The 20,873-nt window shown below is 35.7% G+C and overlaps 1 protein-coding gene across 2 annotated transcripts in view; it reads right to left on the bottom strand.

Annotated features, from left to right (window-relative positions):
- LOC117157196 (uncharacterized) overlaps positions 1 to 17,978 on the bottom strand; it is a 41,608-nt gene extending 23,630 nt beyond the window's left edge. Inside the window, exon 1 of one of the 2 annotated variants that reach the window (XM_033335029.2) lies at positions 17,590 to 17,978. In XM_033335029.2, coding sequence (XP_033190920.1) covers positions 17,590 to 17,744 — 155 coding nt within the window. In that variant the 5' untranslated portion in view covers positions 17,745 to 17,978. Of the gene's footprint in view, positions 1 to 16,665; positions 17,167 to 17,589 lie in introns of those variants that run through there. The other variant, XM_076624559.1, reaches the window with a different exon arrangement.
- Positions 17,979 to 20,873: the final 2,895 nt, after the last annotated feature.

The following is a 20,873-nucleotide window of genomic DNA, read 5'->3' as shown; positions in this document are numbered from 1 at the left end:
TATCCCCTCTTTCCCTTGTTCAATTATCCGCGTCGGTTATCCGCATATTTCAGCCGAAAACGTTCAGTCTTGACTTATTTTTAAAAAAAGAATTCCCACCGGCCGCTCAAGCTCCCGTAAACATTCTCAGAGACCTTTGGACGATGTTACTCGCGCCGTTCGATTAATTTTCTCCTTTTTTAATTCCGACACGAGCTTGTCCTCCTATCGAATAGGCCCTTTCATGAAAAATTATGCAATTGTTACGATCTTCCCTCTTCCTCGTCATCTTCGCACGATATTACATGCTTATGGTCTTACACCGTTTGGGACTTAAATAAGTAATTTAGAATTATTTTAAATTTAAATTAACGATACAGAAATAAATGAGTGAGTCTTAAAAAATGTCGTTAAGTACTAAGTAATTGAAGTTCGATAATAAGTGACCTGTCCAATAATAATAAGTAAGCGGATATTTCATGCAAATTCATATTGTTGTATATAAAATATAATATGTTGTATATAATAAAAGTAAAGAAATAGAAGCTACGCAAAGGTATCTTTAACCATAAAATATTATAACGCGTATTATACTTTGGATATTTTATATATTTCCGTATATGTGTCATACGCATTTTTGGACTTTCACATTTCCCACAAATGCCTAAACATTTGCATCCTATTAATAAGCAATAAAGTAATCAATAAATCATCAAGAATTTCGCCAAATACTAAAGGTAAATAAATTTATTGGGCAACTTCCACAGTGGAGTTTCACTTTTTATTTCACTCTCTTCCTTTGTCTTCTCCTGGCTTGAAGAATTTTCAAACGTATAACAACGATAAGTTTAATCAATATCACGACTCATTCGCCACGAATGGAGTTTCTCATTTTTCCAACTTCGCGAACGTGGCCACACGACAGTTATTGGAGAGCGGAAAAAACACGAGCCGTAATACCAAGTTGCAGAAACTTTTCCACGGACGGGACTCGACCATTCTCTACCGGTGAAGGAAAAGTTTTAACAATAGAGTAAAACGTCTCGATAAAGATACACCCCGTCCGAACGTTTTCTTCAAAGTTTATCGTCGTCCGCGATGTAAGTTCAACGAAATAACATGAATTGCCGAGGTAATAAGCCATTCCCGTATGCAAAAGGGAAGGGGGGAAAGAGTAAAACACAGTAGAGAAAGGGGGAGAAGGAAAGGAAACGTGTTAATAACAGGAGGTTGGAGTGCGTGGCGCTAGATATAAAGGAACGTATTGTATGTTAAACGACATACAGATTGTGTACACGATGATAATGAAGTCCTTCTGACCCGAAAGGGATGAATAATTTTTGCACGAGCCTTGTAATTGTGTTACTCGGTCGTAGGATGGACGAGACACAGTTGGGAAATACCGAGAATAAATCTTAGATTTATGTAATATGATCACGGGAGAAAAAGCTGATAAATATACTTTTATTCTCTTTTTTTAAATGTGACTTACGTGTGATCACGTTACGTATATTACGAAATATAATACGTACGCTGTTCTTTCAATTCGCCCAGTGATATTCTGTTTTTTATTTCCATACCTTCATCGATATTCTATTTCAATTTCTGATAGTACATCCCAGTTTTATTTTAATTTCGGTATTTTTATCAACGTGTAAAAATTACGAAGTTTAAAATATATTTTCCTGCTTTCGAGAAACACAAAAGCAAGAAATCAATGAATATAAAAATTCAGCGGAAGATATTGATGAAAGCGTGGGCGCACTGTATAATCAACGATTAAACTCGATGCAACAACTCGTAATATTATTTTTCACTCGATATCGCGGGTATATTCGAGACGAAGACGCGATATTCCAAATTACAAGTTCAATATATGTAACAAAAGGACCGCAGGAAAGTCCAATTGTTTCCCACGGTTGGGAATATCTTTTTTCCGCCGTGGCAACATTTTAAACTCGTTCCGTACCGCACATTATTGCGTTATTCACACCTTACGTGTACGTGTACCACTATCGTCCGTGTATACCGTGTACTTCAAAAGTCATGCATCAGCTAACTTTCCTCGCACGTCGTACAGACGCACGCTGTGTACAATCGAGCATAATTTTATTTCGTAACCGAATATTACATAAACAAGATATTGCATATATAACGATGGTCTATATAAGATCTGTCCTTTATTTTTGTCTCTCGACGTTCGTTCGCGTTAAAACGACTTTATACTTGAGAAAATGAGACGGCGCTGTTTTTGGTCGCGTGAAAAGATTTAAACTAAGATATAAACCTGATGTATTGTGACAGAGTAGTATTTGAACTTTCGACGTAATATAGAATATTACACATAAATCAAGGTAAAATGAATATTTTTATGTCGTTTGTCATGGCTAAAAATTCGTATGAATTTATGGAATGGCCCGATATTCCACGAGACACTGTGTATATAGACTGCCTTAGGCGTTAAAACGTTCCAGCAGAGCCTTGGCCACATGCGTTTCTAGCCCGTACAGTTGCCACGGCCGCAAAATTTATTTCATCCATTTGCTACATCGTCCATTGACAACTTTCAACGGAACCGCAAAGGCGGTCGAACCGTTTTGCACGTCATAAAAATTCATGATTTCGTTAATTCACGGCCCAACTTCCCTCGACGTATCAAATATCCAACATTTTGATCAAGTCATTCTTGGGAGAATCGATAATCGACGAAATCAATAACTAGAGCGTAGAGAATGCACCATTAACATGCCTAAAATATTCACAGTAGGATATTTTTTGCGATACGTATTCAGTAATGTATGGCCGTTTAAGATGACACATGTTCGTGAAAACGCGAATGTGCATACATATCCAACTAATAGGAATAAAATTGAAATGCAAATGAATATTAGATAGATGTTGAAAACAGATATAGCGTATTATATATTATTCGAGTTATGATAGATAAGTTAAAATATAAACGAAATCCTTTGCACGTAAAATTTACCCCAATATTGTCCAGGAACTTTTAGATCCTTCTGATAGAATCCTTTTTATGTAGAATTCTTCCAATCTTTTTGACAATTTCTATTTTCTTTCTCATTCGCTTTTATTCGTCCATCTATGCGTCGAGCCAATCTTTCAACTGATCAGCGACGATTGCTACAAAGACGATTGTTATACCCAGAAGAGAGTAGAGTGTTTACAATCTACGCGAGAAGATCGGATCTCCTGAAGAATTTTTAATTATTTTTGGTGAAGACTAACGAGAACATCGTGAGTAACTTAGACAACGATGGTGTACAAAGAAATTGTATTTATAGGATCCAAATTGAATCAGGCCACCGTTGAATCGGAGCTGTTTAAATATAATACCACGAGAAAGCTAACTCTGATCTTTTTAACGCCGCCTTCGGACCAGCGCGATCGATCACGGTCAATTTTGTCCTTTGTTTAAATTTCATTCCTACCGTTTCAATCAGGGAATTATTTCCAGCCACTTCGACCCTTCTCCATTTATTCGATCCCGATGAGGATTTCAAATAAAAGAAAATTCCTTTCAGTCTATGTATCTCCATAGGAATCTCAGAAAATTCGATCGTACGACGTTCAACGGTGCATATTGGAAGTATTTTAAGGAGACATGTTAAGCTGCTCGTGTTAAAATAGACGGGATTAGGGTGACTTGTGTAAATGCTGGGACTCCTGGAGTTATCCGAGGCTGAGACCCCCCTAGTAACGTTCATATGAACTTAAAGTCGCTGCGAGATAACTGCAAGAGTAGAATAATTGAAACTTTGCTTGGACAACGTTATATAAAAGATTATGCATTTTATAAAAACAGATCTACAGTGTAAAAGCTATTTATATTATATTTTACAATACCATTAATATTGCACTGTTCCGAATTCTATATCTCAAATGAATACTATACCTTAACTAAATGTCAAGAAAAATATATTCTTTCAATTTTATGTTTTAATACGTTAAAATATGGTTTTCACTTCAATTTTTCTATATTTCGATAAGAACATATCCTTCGCGTTTAAGGATCGGGAGAATTAAGCAAGTGGCACAGGAAATACAAACATGGTTAAACAATATTCCACCTTTCACCAGGTAAACGTGCTAAACAAGGCAGATATTCTTTGAAATTCTATGGAAACATCTAGTTTGTACACCCGTTATATACAGGATAGAGCCGTGCAGTACACAAGCTACGTCCGGCTGCCAGTGACAATACTGTATATTGCTTTTCCCCAGCGAGCCGCTAGGATGGACGATTTCCACGACGATTTGCAAGAGGAGTCATTAGGACGGCCATCAATCAAGCACCAAAACGGTGGGCGCTACGATCCGCACGAACCACGATATGGCACGAAACAATGCAAATTCATCCATCCCATTTGTTAAACGCAGACGTGATCAAGGTCAGCGAGAAATTGCGCTTCTGCGTGCAAATTAATCATTATGCTTCGATCTCGTGAAAGAAAACAAGAGTTTCTTGCGACGAAAGTGAATTTACTTCGATCCTGTTTGATATTGGGTGTTCGACATTGCAAGAAGCCGATATTTGATTATCATTTTTTGCACATTTTCGTTTATTTCAGAAAATACAAGTTTCCAATTATTAATATAATGTTTTTCAATGTAACGACTGTTCCTTGCGAAACATTTACTTGGAGAAGTCTATTTCGCTTGGCACATGTGGTTCGTATTTTAAAAAGAAACTGTTCCACTTAGAAATGTGTAAAATAGTTCTCGCTGTATGAAATAGTTTTCGAGACGCATAAAAGTGTGCTGTTCTCAAAAGTTTGGAATTACTTCCATTAAAAAAGAACAGCTATATCGTTATTTACATCATTACTGATAAAAGCGAGCGACCCATTTAAATAAGAATAAACCAGTTCTCATTTGGAAAAGTGATTACAGCAATTAAAAAGATAAAATAACCTTAGTTTAATCTCATTATACGCTAATTTCGGATCAATTATAATATGTCGAACTTTTTAACGAACCGAGTGAGAAATTCCTCCATCTACAAGTAAACATAAATTAAAATTGTTGCGGAAACAGTTGCACAGGTTCGAGTAAATTTGCAACTTTTACGAACGAAGAAATCGAAAAGGAATGTACGAATCTGATTTTTATTTCCTCGGCTTCCTACATACCTTATACAGGGTTTTCTAAATCGCCTCGTGCATTCTATATATGTATGTATGTTTTTCATATTCGAATGAAACTCGACGCTACACGAGTTGAGAAACTAAAATGGATCGTGCCAACATTTGCTCCTTTGGATATGTAACTTATGGTTCGTAAAGGCTGAAACTCGCTTCACGTATTCCGTACACGTTACTCAAGTTCAAGTGAATCTCAAAGTTCATTTCTCACGACTGCTAGTTCTATAACGTCCCTATTCAATTCGATTCTCTGAACTCAATACTCTTAGACTTACGGCTAGTCATCATTTAATAAGCTTGATCTACTTCGTATATCTATTACGTAGATCCAATACATACGTAGGCAGTATTTTTTTCCCAGAAGAAACATAAGCAACCACTTTCTCAGACGTATTAGAATATGCGAGTAACGTTACCACCTACACCTCAATGGGCATTAAATTCAAAGATATACCGATGTTCATTGTCAATAAAAATAAAGTTTCGTCATTTTCTCAATTACGTATAATCGATGGGAAAATTCACAAGCCCTGTCAAATTTTAGAAAACACAAACAGCAGAACAACTAAGTTTCAAATCAACGATAAAAGTTTTAAATTTGATGATAAACAAATGAAATTACGACGAAACAGGTTCGTTATGATCTTTGCTTGATACCTTGAACGTTGTTCTAAAATTTTATAGTCTGATATTCCTAAGGAATAAAAAGAGTCGTTGAATAAATTAGTGGCGTCAGATCCATTATAAAGTAACCGTAGCATAACTTCATCTCGATTCACACCTTTTTCTAGGTCGTTCATGTTTCTTTCTTTCTCAACTAGGTTCGATATGTTACCAAAGAGATAATGATCAGGAAAACGTTTCGTAATTTCACTACGAAACGAATCCAGCTTTCGTTGTTTATCTTGATTTATGAATTTATTATGGGACCACGACGGGGCAAGGTAATTATTATGCAAATGAATAGAATAAGCGACAAAATAGGGTATTATTAACGCGATGTGCGATTTTACAGCCTTACCAACGCTGGTTACGCTAAAAATATATCGTTACAAAGATTCTGCGATCGGTGTACTCCTTTTTTATGTTATTTATAATAAACATTACTGCTACGCTTTATAAATATGCATATATCGTTATTATATTATTATAATCTTTATTAATTCTCAGGCTTAACATTAAAAATTGTGACATATAACAAATAAAATCGTAGCTCGATTGATAGAAGAGTACCTCTCGTATCGAGAGGTGATTTTATGGCAAAAATACTGCGCAACGAGAATTCGATAAAAGTACCGATAGATTTTCCATTTCTTCATTTTGTTATCGCAACGTCGAGTCCCGATAATCCACGTTCGTTTAATTCTGTTGTTACGTGATGTAAAGCATTAAATACTCTAATATTAGGTAACATATGTCGTTGCGAATTAATGATATTACTTGAGGCTTGAGAATTTTGACGAATAACTTTATTCACGAACCTCGATGCCAACGATCGAGGATAATGAAATGTTCTCGTTATTCCGAAACATCAATAGAGAAAGATACAAAACGATCGCGAAATGTTATTTTCTGAATATATGAACAAAAATGTTTATCGCGTAAAATTGTTATAACGCGAAATAATACTAAATACCCTGAAGTGATCTAATCAAAATTGCTGGAATTACTTAATCTAATCTCAACTACTATATGCACTGAGTGATAAAAATTGAACAATTTCATTCGCTAAATTCGAAGATAAAGAGCGATAAAGAAAAAAAAAACAAAATTTCGTACCATTGCTATTCCGAAAGCATAGGCAGTGAAAAGATTAGAAGAAGCGCAACGATCGCGGAATTTTATCGAAATCGATGAGTCGGTAAGAATGTATTACGATTGGGAGGCACGAAAAGGCTCCATTAAGCTCGACAGGCCGAAGACAAAGTGAAAGAATCCGTGCTGTGTACTTGGCTCGTTATAATGTAATTAAGCCCCGTTTCACTTTCACCTCGCAAGTTCGAACCCTGTTACAGCAACTTTGTGAACTAGCATAAAAGCCGTACAAAAGCGTGGCTAATTAAGAGCACCGTTGCTCTTGTGTCTTTTTTCGGCGAATTATACGTTCAAGGATCTTGCTATTCGGCCTCGTGGTGTAGTCGGAATTCTCTGTTGCATCAATTAGTCTCTGGTGACCTGTTTCTGTGATCAGAATCGTGTAAATGGAATTGTCAGAAAGCTTCTCATTCATGTTTTAAGCTATAATTTAAACTTAATTAGAATTAAGGTGTAATCGAACGTAAATTACTATAATAAAGACGAGAATGAAATTTTCTTCGACAGCTGTAATAATATCGGCGAGGAAAGATTTCTAATCCTAATCCGATGCTGACATTCTGATTCTCAATAAAAATAATGAAATAAAATTTCTTATTTAAAAAAAGAAGATGAAACAACGTAATATCGTTTATTCGAAAAAATATTTTTAATGTTTCTTTATCTCTAAAAACGATTCAAACGAGACAAAAGTCCATCAAACTTTGATACTCGTAAACAATATTCAAATTTTTAATAGCAACGAACAGTTACGACATAAATTATCGCGGGCGTATTTACTCCGGAAACAGAAATACCATGAAAATTTATAAGCTTCGACTATGACCTGTTCATTATTTGATACCACAATCGTTTCTAATGTACTATGTTTCACATTAAATTTGAATCTAAATTTTCCGCTAAAAACTTCGTTCTTTCTACTTGAATTAATATAAATTAATGCGTGTATTTACGTTACAAAGCGTATCTCGCGTATACACGTTTGTAACAAAACCATTATTAACTTTAATTTCAGTTGCTAGATATATTAAATATATTACAGTAAATACAGTAATGATACTCTCATTGCCATTCTTATTTATTAAACATATTACAATTTATCCAATTTATAGAGATCGATTGCGTGTATAACATTAAGCAGGTTGAGTTAACATCAACTATAAATAAATGCTCACACACGATTAGAACCTCGGTTACGTCCGAGACCGTAAAAGGAAAAGAACGCGCGAAGAATGATTAATGTTTGCACGTTTAGAATTTAGATAAATCATTCTTCCACTGTGTCATTTCTCGAAGATCATCATCTTCCCCTGCCATCTATAAATCCTTCGACCTTTATCCAACGACCGTACAACTCATCAACGGAAACTCGCGGCTAGCAACCAAGAATTAAAATCATCTAGCTTTTCGCATGAATTCCACGTTTCAACGACGAAGGCAATCAACGTATCATGATACTTCCAATAAAAAGGTCCGCAAAAAGAAACATCTAAACAAAAACAGAGAGACGAAACTCCAACGTCGTCGCATTAATGCATCGAGACCGACATTATGTTAATGACCCGGCTTCATTTTCATTCTTAAATACTCCATAAGTAGCGCTCGAACAGGAAACAAGAAGGAAAACGAAAAAATCCAGCGTGAAAGCACGACGAAAAAGAAAATATATTTATTACTTGGAACGTGGTAGAAAGTAAAGTCACTGGGCTGCGGAATAGGGTGCCATTTGCGACTCCATCGGGAAATAAAATTCCCTTTTTCGTTCTCTGGCCATGATAATACACAGAGATAACATTTTTATTTTTACTTGTAAAAGCCTTACTTGAAAATCTGCTACGAACCTTTGTACGAATTAATATTTTTATAAACACTATTAAAGCAGAAATCTGTTTCATCTATGAAATATTATAACGAGTACTCTACCTTCGATATTTCATATATATATGTCGGAGTCAGGTTGGCATTTTGGGGCGTTCGATGAACCTTTACTTACTTTACCGTCGCGAATGTAGCCAATATTTATCAATACGAATGTGGACACTACAAGAGGCTATGAGTAATGGTAATAGGATGGTCGAGATGATGGTGACAACGAATTCAGGTTCGATAACGAATCCACGATCCACGGGAGGACAAGTATCAACGTACTACTCGATTCGGATCACTCAATCGGCAATTCGTCCAACGACTCTAACACTCTAACTCTAACTCTCGTAATCCAAAAGAGGCTGCCCTTATATACTCCTGTCCCCGCTTCTCGGGTTAATCTTTGTTTTTAAGGAGAGCCATTTATATGAAATTTAGGTATGAAATGATTATTCATTTCATACCACTGTCAGGTACATGTCCCTCCCGTGATCGTGGCTACGTTCGGTGACCTACCATGTCACTTCGAGCCCAAACCCATCGTCATAAAGTCAGATTGGAACATTAAGACTATTTCTTATTTTTATTACTTAAGGGCGGCTATAGTAAAAGTCTGGACTAGTGTATTGGTGTTTTTCCCAACATTCCGAACGGGAAATCCCGCTGTCTTTCCATCTCCGACATATATATATTCACGTTTTATACCTGTGTACCTGAAATGCATAAAAATCCGCGATCTACTCATTTAACGCACACCAAATATTCGAACAAATTTATTTCATAGAAAATAACGTTTCGTTTCAATGTCCATTGATATTGGATCGGAGACAGAGATACGCAACAGATCATAGACTAAGTTACTTAATTTTCAAATAATCGAATAATTTTCCAATATGACAATTCATTTCGTTTATTTACGCGCAATCATTCTGACACGTTATTCGCGGTGAAATAACGAAATCGAGGAATACCGAGCGGAGGAACCACGGAGATGATTTCGGAGCTTCCCCTCGAGCACATCAGCGCGACACATATCGATCGAAGCGGCGAATTTACGGCCGGCTCGTATCTGGCGACGATTCGATGCGGGTGTTAAATGTTAATGGCCGTAGTCTGACGCGGTTTCGTGAACGTCGACGATTTTATTCCGACCATCGGTAACACGGATGATTCTACGAGACGAGATGGGATCGTGGATGATTTTACTTCTATAGTTCTACAGTATGACGATCGATCAAGCCATCGAGAACTTTGTTACATTGCAATTTTTGCACAACTTTGAAGTTTCTGTTCGTATCAAGAGGATGTAATGTGGAAATTTGTAAGTTCGATAGATTCAGAAAAGGTTTAGAATTATGTAGAATATTGAAAATCCACCGTTAATTTTATACGAGAGTAATACAATATTAAGCAAGAGAAACAAATTAGATATAATTTGACGTTGCATCATTCAGGAAATTATCCAGGATATTATAAATTTACATCAATGATTCTCTGTTAAAGATAATTATAGTCGTTTCAACATTCAAAATAGATAAATGGGATAAAACCTAATACATTCGTAATAAAAGGTATAGAATAAATAAACGTGATTGTAAATGTTTAATTCATTCTAAACGAATGAAGTTTACATAACCGCATCTATGCAATCTATAAATCTGTTCCATCGTGGTAAAGTTACAATATCGAGTTAGAAAAACACTTGTAATTAATTTTACTCCAATTTCCACATCATTATCATCTATACAATTCTAATCTTCTTACAAAAAACGTATAAAAGTACAAAAACATGCATGATAACTATCGACAGACGACAAGACGTAAGAGCAAATGTTAAACTTTACGTAAAATAAGCCGAAGTATAAACGTTTGAAAACAACGAAATTCGCGAAAATTGCAAGCAATTCTTGTGCTTGCAGCCGCTGTTACGGCAAACAGGTTGTAACACCTTTCCCGTTTCCGAGTGCGCGAAAAATTTTCGGGTTTTCGCGAAATGAGGTAATTTTAATTTGCAGGAATGAAGTCCTCGTGTTACGTTTTTAGTCGCGCTATCTCGTATTTCGTTCTACTAAAAGCTGAATACTGAAATTTAAAAAAGAAAAGAAAAGAAAAGGAAAATTGATGCAAAAGAATAAAAGAAAGGAACGAGCTTCATAACGAACAAATTTTTAACAAGTTCGTTATGATTTAGAAAGAAAAAAAAATGATACGAGTGTTTTAATGACGAAACAGCTTAAACCGTAACACTTACATCATGAATATCGAAGGAAATACAATTACGAAAGATGTTCGTCGTTTAAGATGGAACGGAAGATAGTAAACGCAATGTACTTTTCAATTAGTTGTTATCGTCGCACGAAAGATTGTTATAAATTATTATTTCGATCGAATAACAGATAATGAGCGCGAGACGATAAGATCCGAAGATAAGGATACAATGGCAGATCTACCGGATTTTAAAATCGGAAACTAAAGGAACAGATAACGATCGAAGAAGGAACGTAAAATCGCCAACTAAATGTTGTAAAAATAGACTAATCGCTATGAGAGGAAAAGAGGGTTTCGCTATTCGAAAATTCCTCCACCCAAACGTTCGTTGCTGGCCATTAATTCACATACTGAAGGTTCTACCACATTTCATCATCATCCGGTGAAGGATAGATCTACCTGAACACCTTGAATCTTTCAAAATCTCCTCGTCCTAACTCGTGGAAGACGTAACGTCTGAAACATCCGCCACATTCCAGAAAATAGTAACCTACGCCAGAAGCGTATTTTCATAAACTAATGCAAAATTGCAACACGATCGAACGAGGAGAAAATTGCATTGCACAACGTCCTCGTCACCAGGTACCTTTGTAATCCCAGACAATGCTATTTCCTCGAAATATTTCGCGTTAATTAAAGTCTTGTCCACGTCGAAGATAATGGACGCGAAACGTTGGAAAAGATAAAAATAAAAAAAGAGGTACGGGTCCAAGGCATTCGATTTAAGGCAAGTGGTTGGCGTTATACAAGCTTCCTTTATTTATTCTCTTTCCTCCGCTTTTTTCCTTCCAGACAAGCTTATCTCGCCTTTAATGTCTCGATACGATCTTCACTTTTAACTTTTTCCATGTTTCTTTGCTTTTTTCTTCGTGTTTTTTTCTTTTTTTTTTTTTGTTTCCTTCTGATGGCTTATTTATTTCTTCTCTCGTCAGTAATCGCTGATTTTTCGAACGAATATCGATCGATTGAATTTATGAATAATTATTGGAATAGTTGATCGTAATTTATAACGAATAGGGAATGGGGATAATTTTTTAAGATTTCCTCATTCACGATCGATATTCCGTAGATTTTTATATTCACGACAGGAACTCGATGAACAGGGAATACTTTAACGTGGAAAGTTTTCTTGTTACTCTGTTCGATGCCTTTGTACGTGAATAAGACCTGCATGTTTCTTCGGTTGTTATAAACTTCTAAGCTCATATTCCTTTCATATTACATCATACTTTTATGCTTGCTGTGCATTGTACTCTTTAAAATATTATACAAATACTTGTAGACTTTAATGCATATTTTAAATTAAATTTAGCTGGTCTCCGTTAAAAAATAAGTCAACAAAATATATCAATCGTACACAAAATTTTTGTACGATTTTATATACAACTCTCTTTGATAGTTTATTCGTAGATTCAAGCTTTATTTAATAATTTTCTAGACGATGATACAACTTGAAGACACATTTCGAGGTAATTAGTATTTTCGTTAAGAAAACGCTAAATCTTGACTAGTATTTCTACACTAAGCCATTTTCCTAATGAACTTCTCTAAGGTAGTAAATGTTCTGTAAAATATACATATCTCCAACATAATTCTAACATTCCCTAGAAAGAAATTTCCATTTCTGAATGTCTTTATATGCACCCCTTATTAACTCTCTGCTCTTGAAATGTTAGGTAGAAGGAAATGTTAAGAGATAACTCGACTGCGATTGCAATCTACATCAAAGAAAAAAGAAAACAACTCCTCAAATTCAACCAGTAATTGCAAAAGTATTACTAAACCATAATAATGAAAGTTCCAAAGAATACAGAAAACTTCATAACAATATTGTCATTCGCTCCTTTCATTGAAACTAATTTTATCCAAACTATAATTTTAAACAGAAATTGAAGAGATTGCTTCAGCAAAGAGGAAAAATTTAAATTGTATTTATCGGAGGCGAAAAAAGATATATGTTTCATATTCAAATATACAAAATGTTGTTACTATAAGTATTAATTGATCATTAATTTATACCACGTTGCAAAAAGTGATTTGATTTTTATTGATATTGAGTTGGTTTCTGTTGATTTACTCGAATCATTGGAAAGTGGAATTGTCTCCTTATTACAACAGCTCTTCCAAATAATTGCTGGAATATTCCCATGCTTTTTTAATTTTTGCAAAATATTATATTGTATTTGCTCGCTTTTCTCTGACAATATTATCCCAGTCATTCACATCGTTGAACATTCTTTAGCCCATGAAATTCATTTTAGTTTAATCATTCTAAAAGATTTAGTAAACGCGGATCACCGATGACCACCGTAGCGGACAACATGTTAACAACACTGAACATCTTTCGTAAGAAAATACGTAATACTAAAACATAACTTTTCAAATGTCGGAGATCACACTGTCACCGACCGAAGATGCAACTCACTGCTTTATTAAATACAATTTGTTCCGTTAAAAATGAGCCTGATACCCAGGCAGACGCGTACGGGATATTTCGAATTTCGTGACAGGATCCATCGACCGGGCCAGGAACATGTTATTAGCGTCGCGATGATACACTTACGTAATGGAAAAAGCGTCGGAACGCGGACAGCGTGGTTCCTTTTTATTATGCTCTGTACTCTGGCTAATGTATACGCTATACATGCGCGGTCATCATCGATCACACGCGCAACTTCACCGCAAAAATGTAAATTTTCTCGACCACGAGAGGAGCTTTTTGAAAAGACGCAACACAGCCGAGCCGAAATTCCAATAAGAAACACTGGACGTGTAACAAGGCTGGGCGAATTCAAAAGGGGAAAGACTGGTGTTTCGGATCGATTGGAAATTGTACTGATGTTCGTCTGCTCGCGTGTTGTTTATTTTTTACTTCGATGTTTTAAAAATCGAAGAGTTGAAAATGATAAACGAAGCAGGCAAGTGCGAGGAAAATAAAAAATTATTTTATTTCTTGATGGTAACATGTTTAATTCATTTTGAAATAATTAATGGTAAAAAAGGAAGTTCCTTTTTCTCTATACCTCAGCATACTTGTTATTCTTTCTTAATCCGATATTCTCATCTTTTCCAGCAATTTTCTAATCCCAGAAGAGAGAATTGAATACACTGTAATTTAGTAGCGACAATCTCAAAATCACAGCCAACTATCTTATTATCTTGAAGATCAATAAATTCATGAAAAGAAATGGAAACTTGGTCGTAAATTGCTATTATCAAGATAATTAAGATTTGGGAGAAAGTTCTTTTTTATTCTAAGCATGAAAATTGTTACATGCAATTTCTCACATAGCTCTTTATTAAATTATAATATTAATTATATATAATTCGAGCTGATTGAATTAAATAAATGACATTGTACAACAAATTAATGATTAATGATACATTTAGTATCGATTATAGGGTACGACACGGACGGACGAAAGACACCTTCGAGCAGTTTAAAATCGGTTTCGTGTCAAGCTGAATTTTCACCGCCATAGAGTGAAATCAGCAATGACTGTATGGACAAGGCAGCGTTCGTCGAGTATGACTCACGATTTCATAGCCTTTTTCAATAATAATATCAACCTCGTGGACGAAATAAAGCAGTTTACTGTGACACGCGTACAACACCAAACGAGCATTCGACAAAGTTAAAATATATAGTGACTATAACCAATATATATAACGACTATAATCAACGTTTCCTTGTCCCTTTGAGACAACAGATGAAATTTATTTCAGTATTCTACATTTGGGGAATGTGTTTAAGAAAGTTATGTTAAAGATAATTAGCGCTATAAGCATTTTTATTGATACGTAAATAATTAAATACAAAATTTTAATTTTGTTTTCGTATTTTGGATACCTAAATGATTAGTAGAAATTTGTAAAATATAGTTTTTTATCGAATTCCATACTGATTTATTTCTGCAGCTTTATAAAAAAATACAATGATATATAATAACTGAATTTCATTAAATTGAAGATTGACGATTGAAGTGACACATGCGACCTCATTATTGCTGTACCGTAATTCATAAATTTAAACATGTGAAAGTTGTAAGATTCATTTAACACAGCTTTTTAACACTTGTTACACTCATACACAGCACAAACAGTTTAATCATAATCCCCTGAATTGCTGATAAAGATATAAGGAATTTATAAATACGCGATTTCTTTTTATACCCGTAAAGATAATCTAACACAAGATTTAAATTGCAGATTTTTTGTGGTTAAATACAACATTACGTTACAACATTACTGCTCTATGCCTAGTGTTATCCCACTTTAATAACTTTCTATTGCCATGAGCACTGTGATTGCAATCTATTTAATACCAAAGACACCTGAACGGGGTAAGAACTTCAGAATTCACGATGAAAGACCGTAAGACATAGTAAAGCAATCTCATACAAAACTTTAGCCCAAACGTTTCTATTCTACATGTAAAATCATAATACAAACTTTACAAAACCAGTTTCTGTCTTTATCTATCGGTATACCGTACTGTTGCAAGTAGAACAATTACTATCTTCTTGTTAATTAACTCACTAGTAACGTGTAAAAAACACTCCCTATTGTGTTATACTTCCCATATGTAACAAAGCCTTGTAATTCTTCACAAATCCCTGTGGAAGATCAAAGCTAATACAACATTTTTAAATAGTAGATATTATATTGTATCCCTATACCTAGCAAATTCCTTATACAAAATAAGCTTCAGTAAAGAGTTAAAAAATAATATCGTATTACACTGTCTACACGTAAAATAATATATAAATACCAGAGTATCATAATACAGTTAGTTTGAGCAATGTCATTAGTACTATAGAACAAGCAATATGACACTTCCATACACAATTTAATTGTAATCTCATCAATGATGAAGCACAGTGAGGAAAACAAAGATGAGATAAAACAAATCCGACTTATCTCAGTAAAATAAATAAAATTTTAATAAAACGATGATGCCATCGTGATCGTAAAACTTTTCCCAGCGACGGCGACGCGACGGCGACTTTTTGCGGAGGGCGTAAGTCACGTCACGAGACACGAGTCATCGTGAAACTACTTCCGTTTGCGGAATGAAAGCCGCTTTGCAAGAAGACTTACGATATGCAGAGCACGTAACCGGCAACGACCAACGGCTACTACCCCCTGTTTCACGGTCGAGAAATCTTCAAGATCATGAAAATTTACTTTTTCAACCCCGTGGCTGTGTAATCGTGTTTTCGTGCAGAGAAGTCCATCGGCCGACCAGAAGTGGCAACGTTTCACTAAGCAAATCGCGTCTGAGTCACTTTAAAACGTGTTCGATGATTCCGAGGAACAAGTTCACCGCTAACGCGCAAAATTAAATGGAAAGATAGACTAAACATTGATTTGATTCTTGTTAGATAAAGTTGAGTCTTTAAAATGAAAAGACTGTGATCTCAGTAATAAGATTTGTCTGATACGAATTGTTAACCCCTGATCTTATATTTTACACGTTTACACGTGGCTGTACAGTTTCATTTTCTCCAAATCGCTCAATCTTATGTAGGTACATGATTAGTGTCCAAAACTACTGCAAGAATAAATGACTTACTTTCGAAGTTGATTATCGTAAAAGGATGGTACAAACAATTGTAAATTCCATTTCATCATTACTTTTCTCTACTTTTCAATTTATGGAATGGATCAGTGTGGTTCCTAACCAGCTGCTCATATGAAATCTACATTCAGTAAACCAGTCTCATAGTCTGGAATTAAAATTAGAGTCAACATTAAGCTTGGATACAAGTATAGTCTACCCGGTCGTGTAATCCACGCCACAAGTGCAATTCAAAATTTTAAGGTAAGGGGTAAACCAACGTTTGTGTGGCACATAAATTTCGTAGTGAGCGATTGTCGTGCAACAGCGACGGTTAGCATGCAAGTTTCCAATGCTCCGTCCGTCGCTCGCCGACGGTCAGAAATGCGGGTAGCCTTTAATTGTAGCTTCAATATTAATTTCGTCAATCGGGACCGTTTCGTGATCACTACATACGTTCTTATCGAATACGTTTTCACCACGCGCACTGATATACACACACATGTAAGAACACACATATAAGTACACAAACACGATGTTACATAGTCTCACAATAGAGCACGATATATGTATATGTATATATATATACATGTATATATATATATATACACATATACACATAACAAACAATATCGCGATGACTACGAGACGTTGGCTGAGAGCAACAACGGCAGCATGACATGCTTGCTAGTGGCTTCCTTCGACCGACGATCGGTCAAAACAAATTCGCACCACGATACAATATCGGTTGGTGTGAATGATTAGAACAGGGGCTGATTCTGAGATTCAAATGAACGAATCGTCGTACAGGATGAAAGCACAGGAAGAGAGAAAGAATGGAAAGTAAGCGATAAAGAGAAAGAAAGAGAGAGAGATAGAGAAAGGAAGGAAGAAGAGCTCTGGAGGTACGATGAGAGCTCTCGTAGCAGGTACGCTTACCTCTTGGTGGCGTCGAGCAAGGCGCCCTGGAAGCACTTGGCACCGTGAACGAAGGACACGACGATGATGTCCGGTAGCGCGGACTCGACGGTCACGAGGATCTTGTCGCCCCTGGCGAGCGTGAGCGCGGACAGGGCCACCGTGTCCGCCGCCATCTTGGCTCGTTAGAATTATTGCTCCTCGCCGTGTCGAGACCCGTCGTCTCTCTCTCAGCGGATGACGTGAGGAGCGGCTGGGGCTGCCTCACTCTCCTCCGTGTATACGGAGGCCATGGGCTCTGCGAGGCATGCTTGGGGTGGGGGAGACAGGAGGGCAGTCTCGGCCTGCTTGCTTGCTCGCTTGCTCGCTTGTTCGCTCGCTTGCTTTCCTAGCAGCCACCACCGCCAGCCGCGCCGCATTTCACGTTTGTGCACAGCTGGGCACCCATTCCCCATTGCGCATGCGCCGCTCGCTACCCCCACCAAGCCGGCGCAACATCGTAACGCCATGCTATGAACCCTCGACTCTTCATCAAATTAGAAATATTCCTTAAACTTATTTTTTTATTGAATATTCCGAGATATTAATGATTATTCTTAGTAATTTAGTGAAGTATATCGATACCATTATGCTTGGATAAATATTTATTAATCTGTTAATCCATGTGATATATATACATATATATGTTGTTACTTTTTATTTGAATAAGAATAAAAAAAAAAGATGGCGAAGTATTGGAAATTTGCTAATTTATTAACATTGTAATATAATCAATATAGAAATATGTAAAATTATAATAAAATTTTCAATTTTCTCCAATTTTGTAATCTTTTAAAAAAGATTGAAATGAATTGTTGAAAAATGAAAACTGAGACCATATTTTTATAGTAATTGTAACATAGTTTTTAAAAATGTTAGAAATCAATTTAGGAAACGTGGATGTAGCTAATATATCTTCATACGGTCCTGTACTATTTTGCTTCAGGACAGTAAAAGGCATCCACGGTTCCCTTCTCCTGTGACGAACAAACCCCATACAGAGGATAGTGTGTTTTAAGATCCAAAATCTCTTTTCTTGAAGCTTTATCTCTTATTTATTAATGGAACATACGTTTCCTCTTGTAATTTATCTTGTCCAGCCAGCAAAATTTTAGTCAGTTGGTTCTGAATGGAATTTTCTTTTATACATTGTATGCCCGATATAGATACACCACTATACACACATACTTTTCGTAAGCATTCTTTCTGCATATCATGGTGGGAACAACTTGAAAGAATGAACCATTACTCCCTATAGAAACATATTCCATGTTTGAGGGCTAATTATACATACTGATAGGAATAAATTTTATAAATGTGATTATTCTGGCGTATGAGTGAAATGATAGTTGAGGAATATATTTCTTAAATATTTCAATGAGAATTTATGGCTATATTCCAGTTTAATCGTTACGCTTCTAAACTAACATTTATCTTGTTCTTATAAGTTGTTAAGTTGCTAAGTTTAAGCTATGACACATAATCCTTCTTAATATTTAATAAATTATATATACATACATTTACCATATACATATCATGGTAAAGTTAAGAGAAAAATTAAAGTTTACTAGTAAATAGTAAATTGGCACAAAAAAAGATAATGATGATAGCAAAAAAGTACCTTCCTGAAGTGATTCTAGTTACTTTTTTGATACAACATTTATTTTCTTCCACCCGGTTTTGATAAAAGAAGATAAACTCTTGATGAAACAGGAAATTGAGTCATAGTTAGATCATAATTTTAGTGAAAAATATATCAAGAGACTTTTATAAATATTTTATAAAAGATAGTAAACTGAGATTAAAGTACAGTTTTTATTTTATATGTGATAGTAGCTTAATAGTAAAAAATTGTAGAAGTACTATGAATAAGTTGACTTTAAATCAACTGGGACATTAATCTGTGAACTCTCTCGTCATAATTTTATTGATGAAGATAAAGTAAATGATACAAATGCGGCAAACAACTTTAATTCACTTTCGAATTCATTTTCGCTAACTACGTTTCTTAATTCTATTAATCACAGAGCTCATATTGGAAGTAGCTAGGGCAAGGAGAAGAGAGCAGAGAAAGGCAAGCAAAAATTTAAACAAAGAAACAACTAGAAGCCAAAATTATATCGCGAATATTACGAAACAATAATTCGTGACAGTTTTAGCTACAATATGGTGACGCGTAACAAACGAGGTCGAGCTCTACTTTTCACGAGTACGGAAGTGTACAGCTTAGTCGGCCTAGTGCTCTAAGTTTTCGTGCATTGGCCACTACGACGTGGCCAAAACAGCAAAAAACGACAAAAACGGGCTGGCACGTACATAACAAAGGGAGGCAAAACGAGAAAGGCAAAGGGAAAAAGAAAAAGATAGAAAGAGAAACGACAAGCTAACACTCGCTTCCGCTCGTCGGTAAAGAAAATCACGTCAAGAACATTTCAGGAATTCGACAGGAGCGGCCGTGAACTTGATTTTGTTCGCTAACCTCCGTACTGAGCGTTGTTTAAACTTTCTCTGGTCTGTTCATCTCGTAACTTTAACAAAAGAATCTTGCAATCCGATACAACAAGAACAAAACGAATAGCAATTGACGAGGACAAGGTCGAAAGCTCAGCAATGTAATTTAATAAGTTTTATCTACATCGAGCAATTCTTTATCGAATATATGTAGTAAACAGTTCGAATCGCGGCGTAATACGTAGACCAAGTCCATTTGAGCGGACCTACGTATACGTCTTCGATATTAGTTCCTACCACTGTCAATATTATTGCGCAACTCAGAATATTGCGCGTTCCATATTGAGCGTTTAGGGCGTTCTTTAAACTGATATGGAATTAGGAAGCGTTACACCCTGATAAGTTCTTGCGAGAACAACGATCATTGTCTCCGTACAGAGATACCAAGGGAAAGATAGTAGAACCGATGCAGGAAGTTGTTGCTTCAAATAACGCCTCTTGAACGGCTTTGATATTTCGGATGGACTTTTATATGCCATTGTAGTTGTGTATATGTGTTAATTGAATATTCGTAGCTAGCATCGTGCAGATGACACTATTTCGAGCAATGTGTTCTAGAAACCTCTTTCACATCTGGTAGATTCCAAAATTTAATTACGTCTACAAGAAACACGCTACCCACAAAAGATATGGATCTGCATGTTCTTTCATTTTGGCATTTATGAGCTTATATTAATCTTGAAACTTCCATGTTGTTAAAATATACCTAGCTAGAAAAACAAAATAGTTAACGAAATAATGAAACAGCTTTTAAG

Source organism: Bombus vancouverensis, chromosome 15 (assembly GCF_051014615.1).
Source record: "Bombus vancouverensis nearcticus chromosome 15, iyBomVanc1_principal, whole genome shotgun sequence".
Classification (NCBI taxonomy): Eukaryota; Metazoa; Arthropoda; class Insecta; order Hymenoptera; family Apidae; genus Bombus; species Bombus vancouverensis.
The sequence above is the reverse complement of the archived record's forward strand: the minus strand, read 5'-3'. Positions and strand labels throughout refer to the sequence as shown.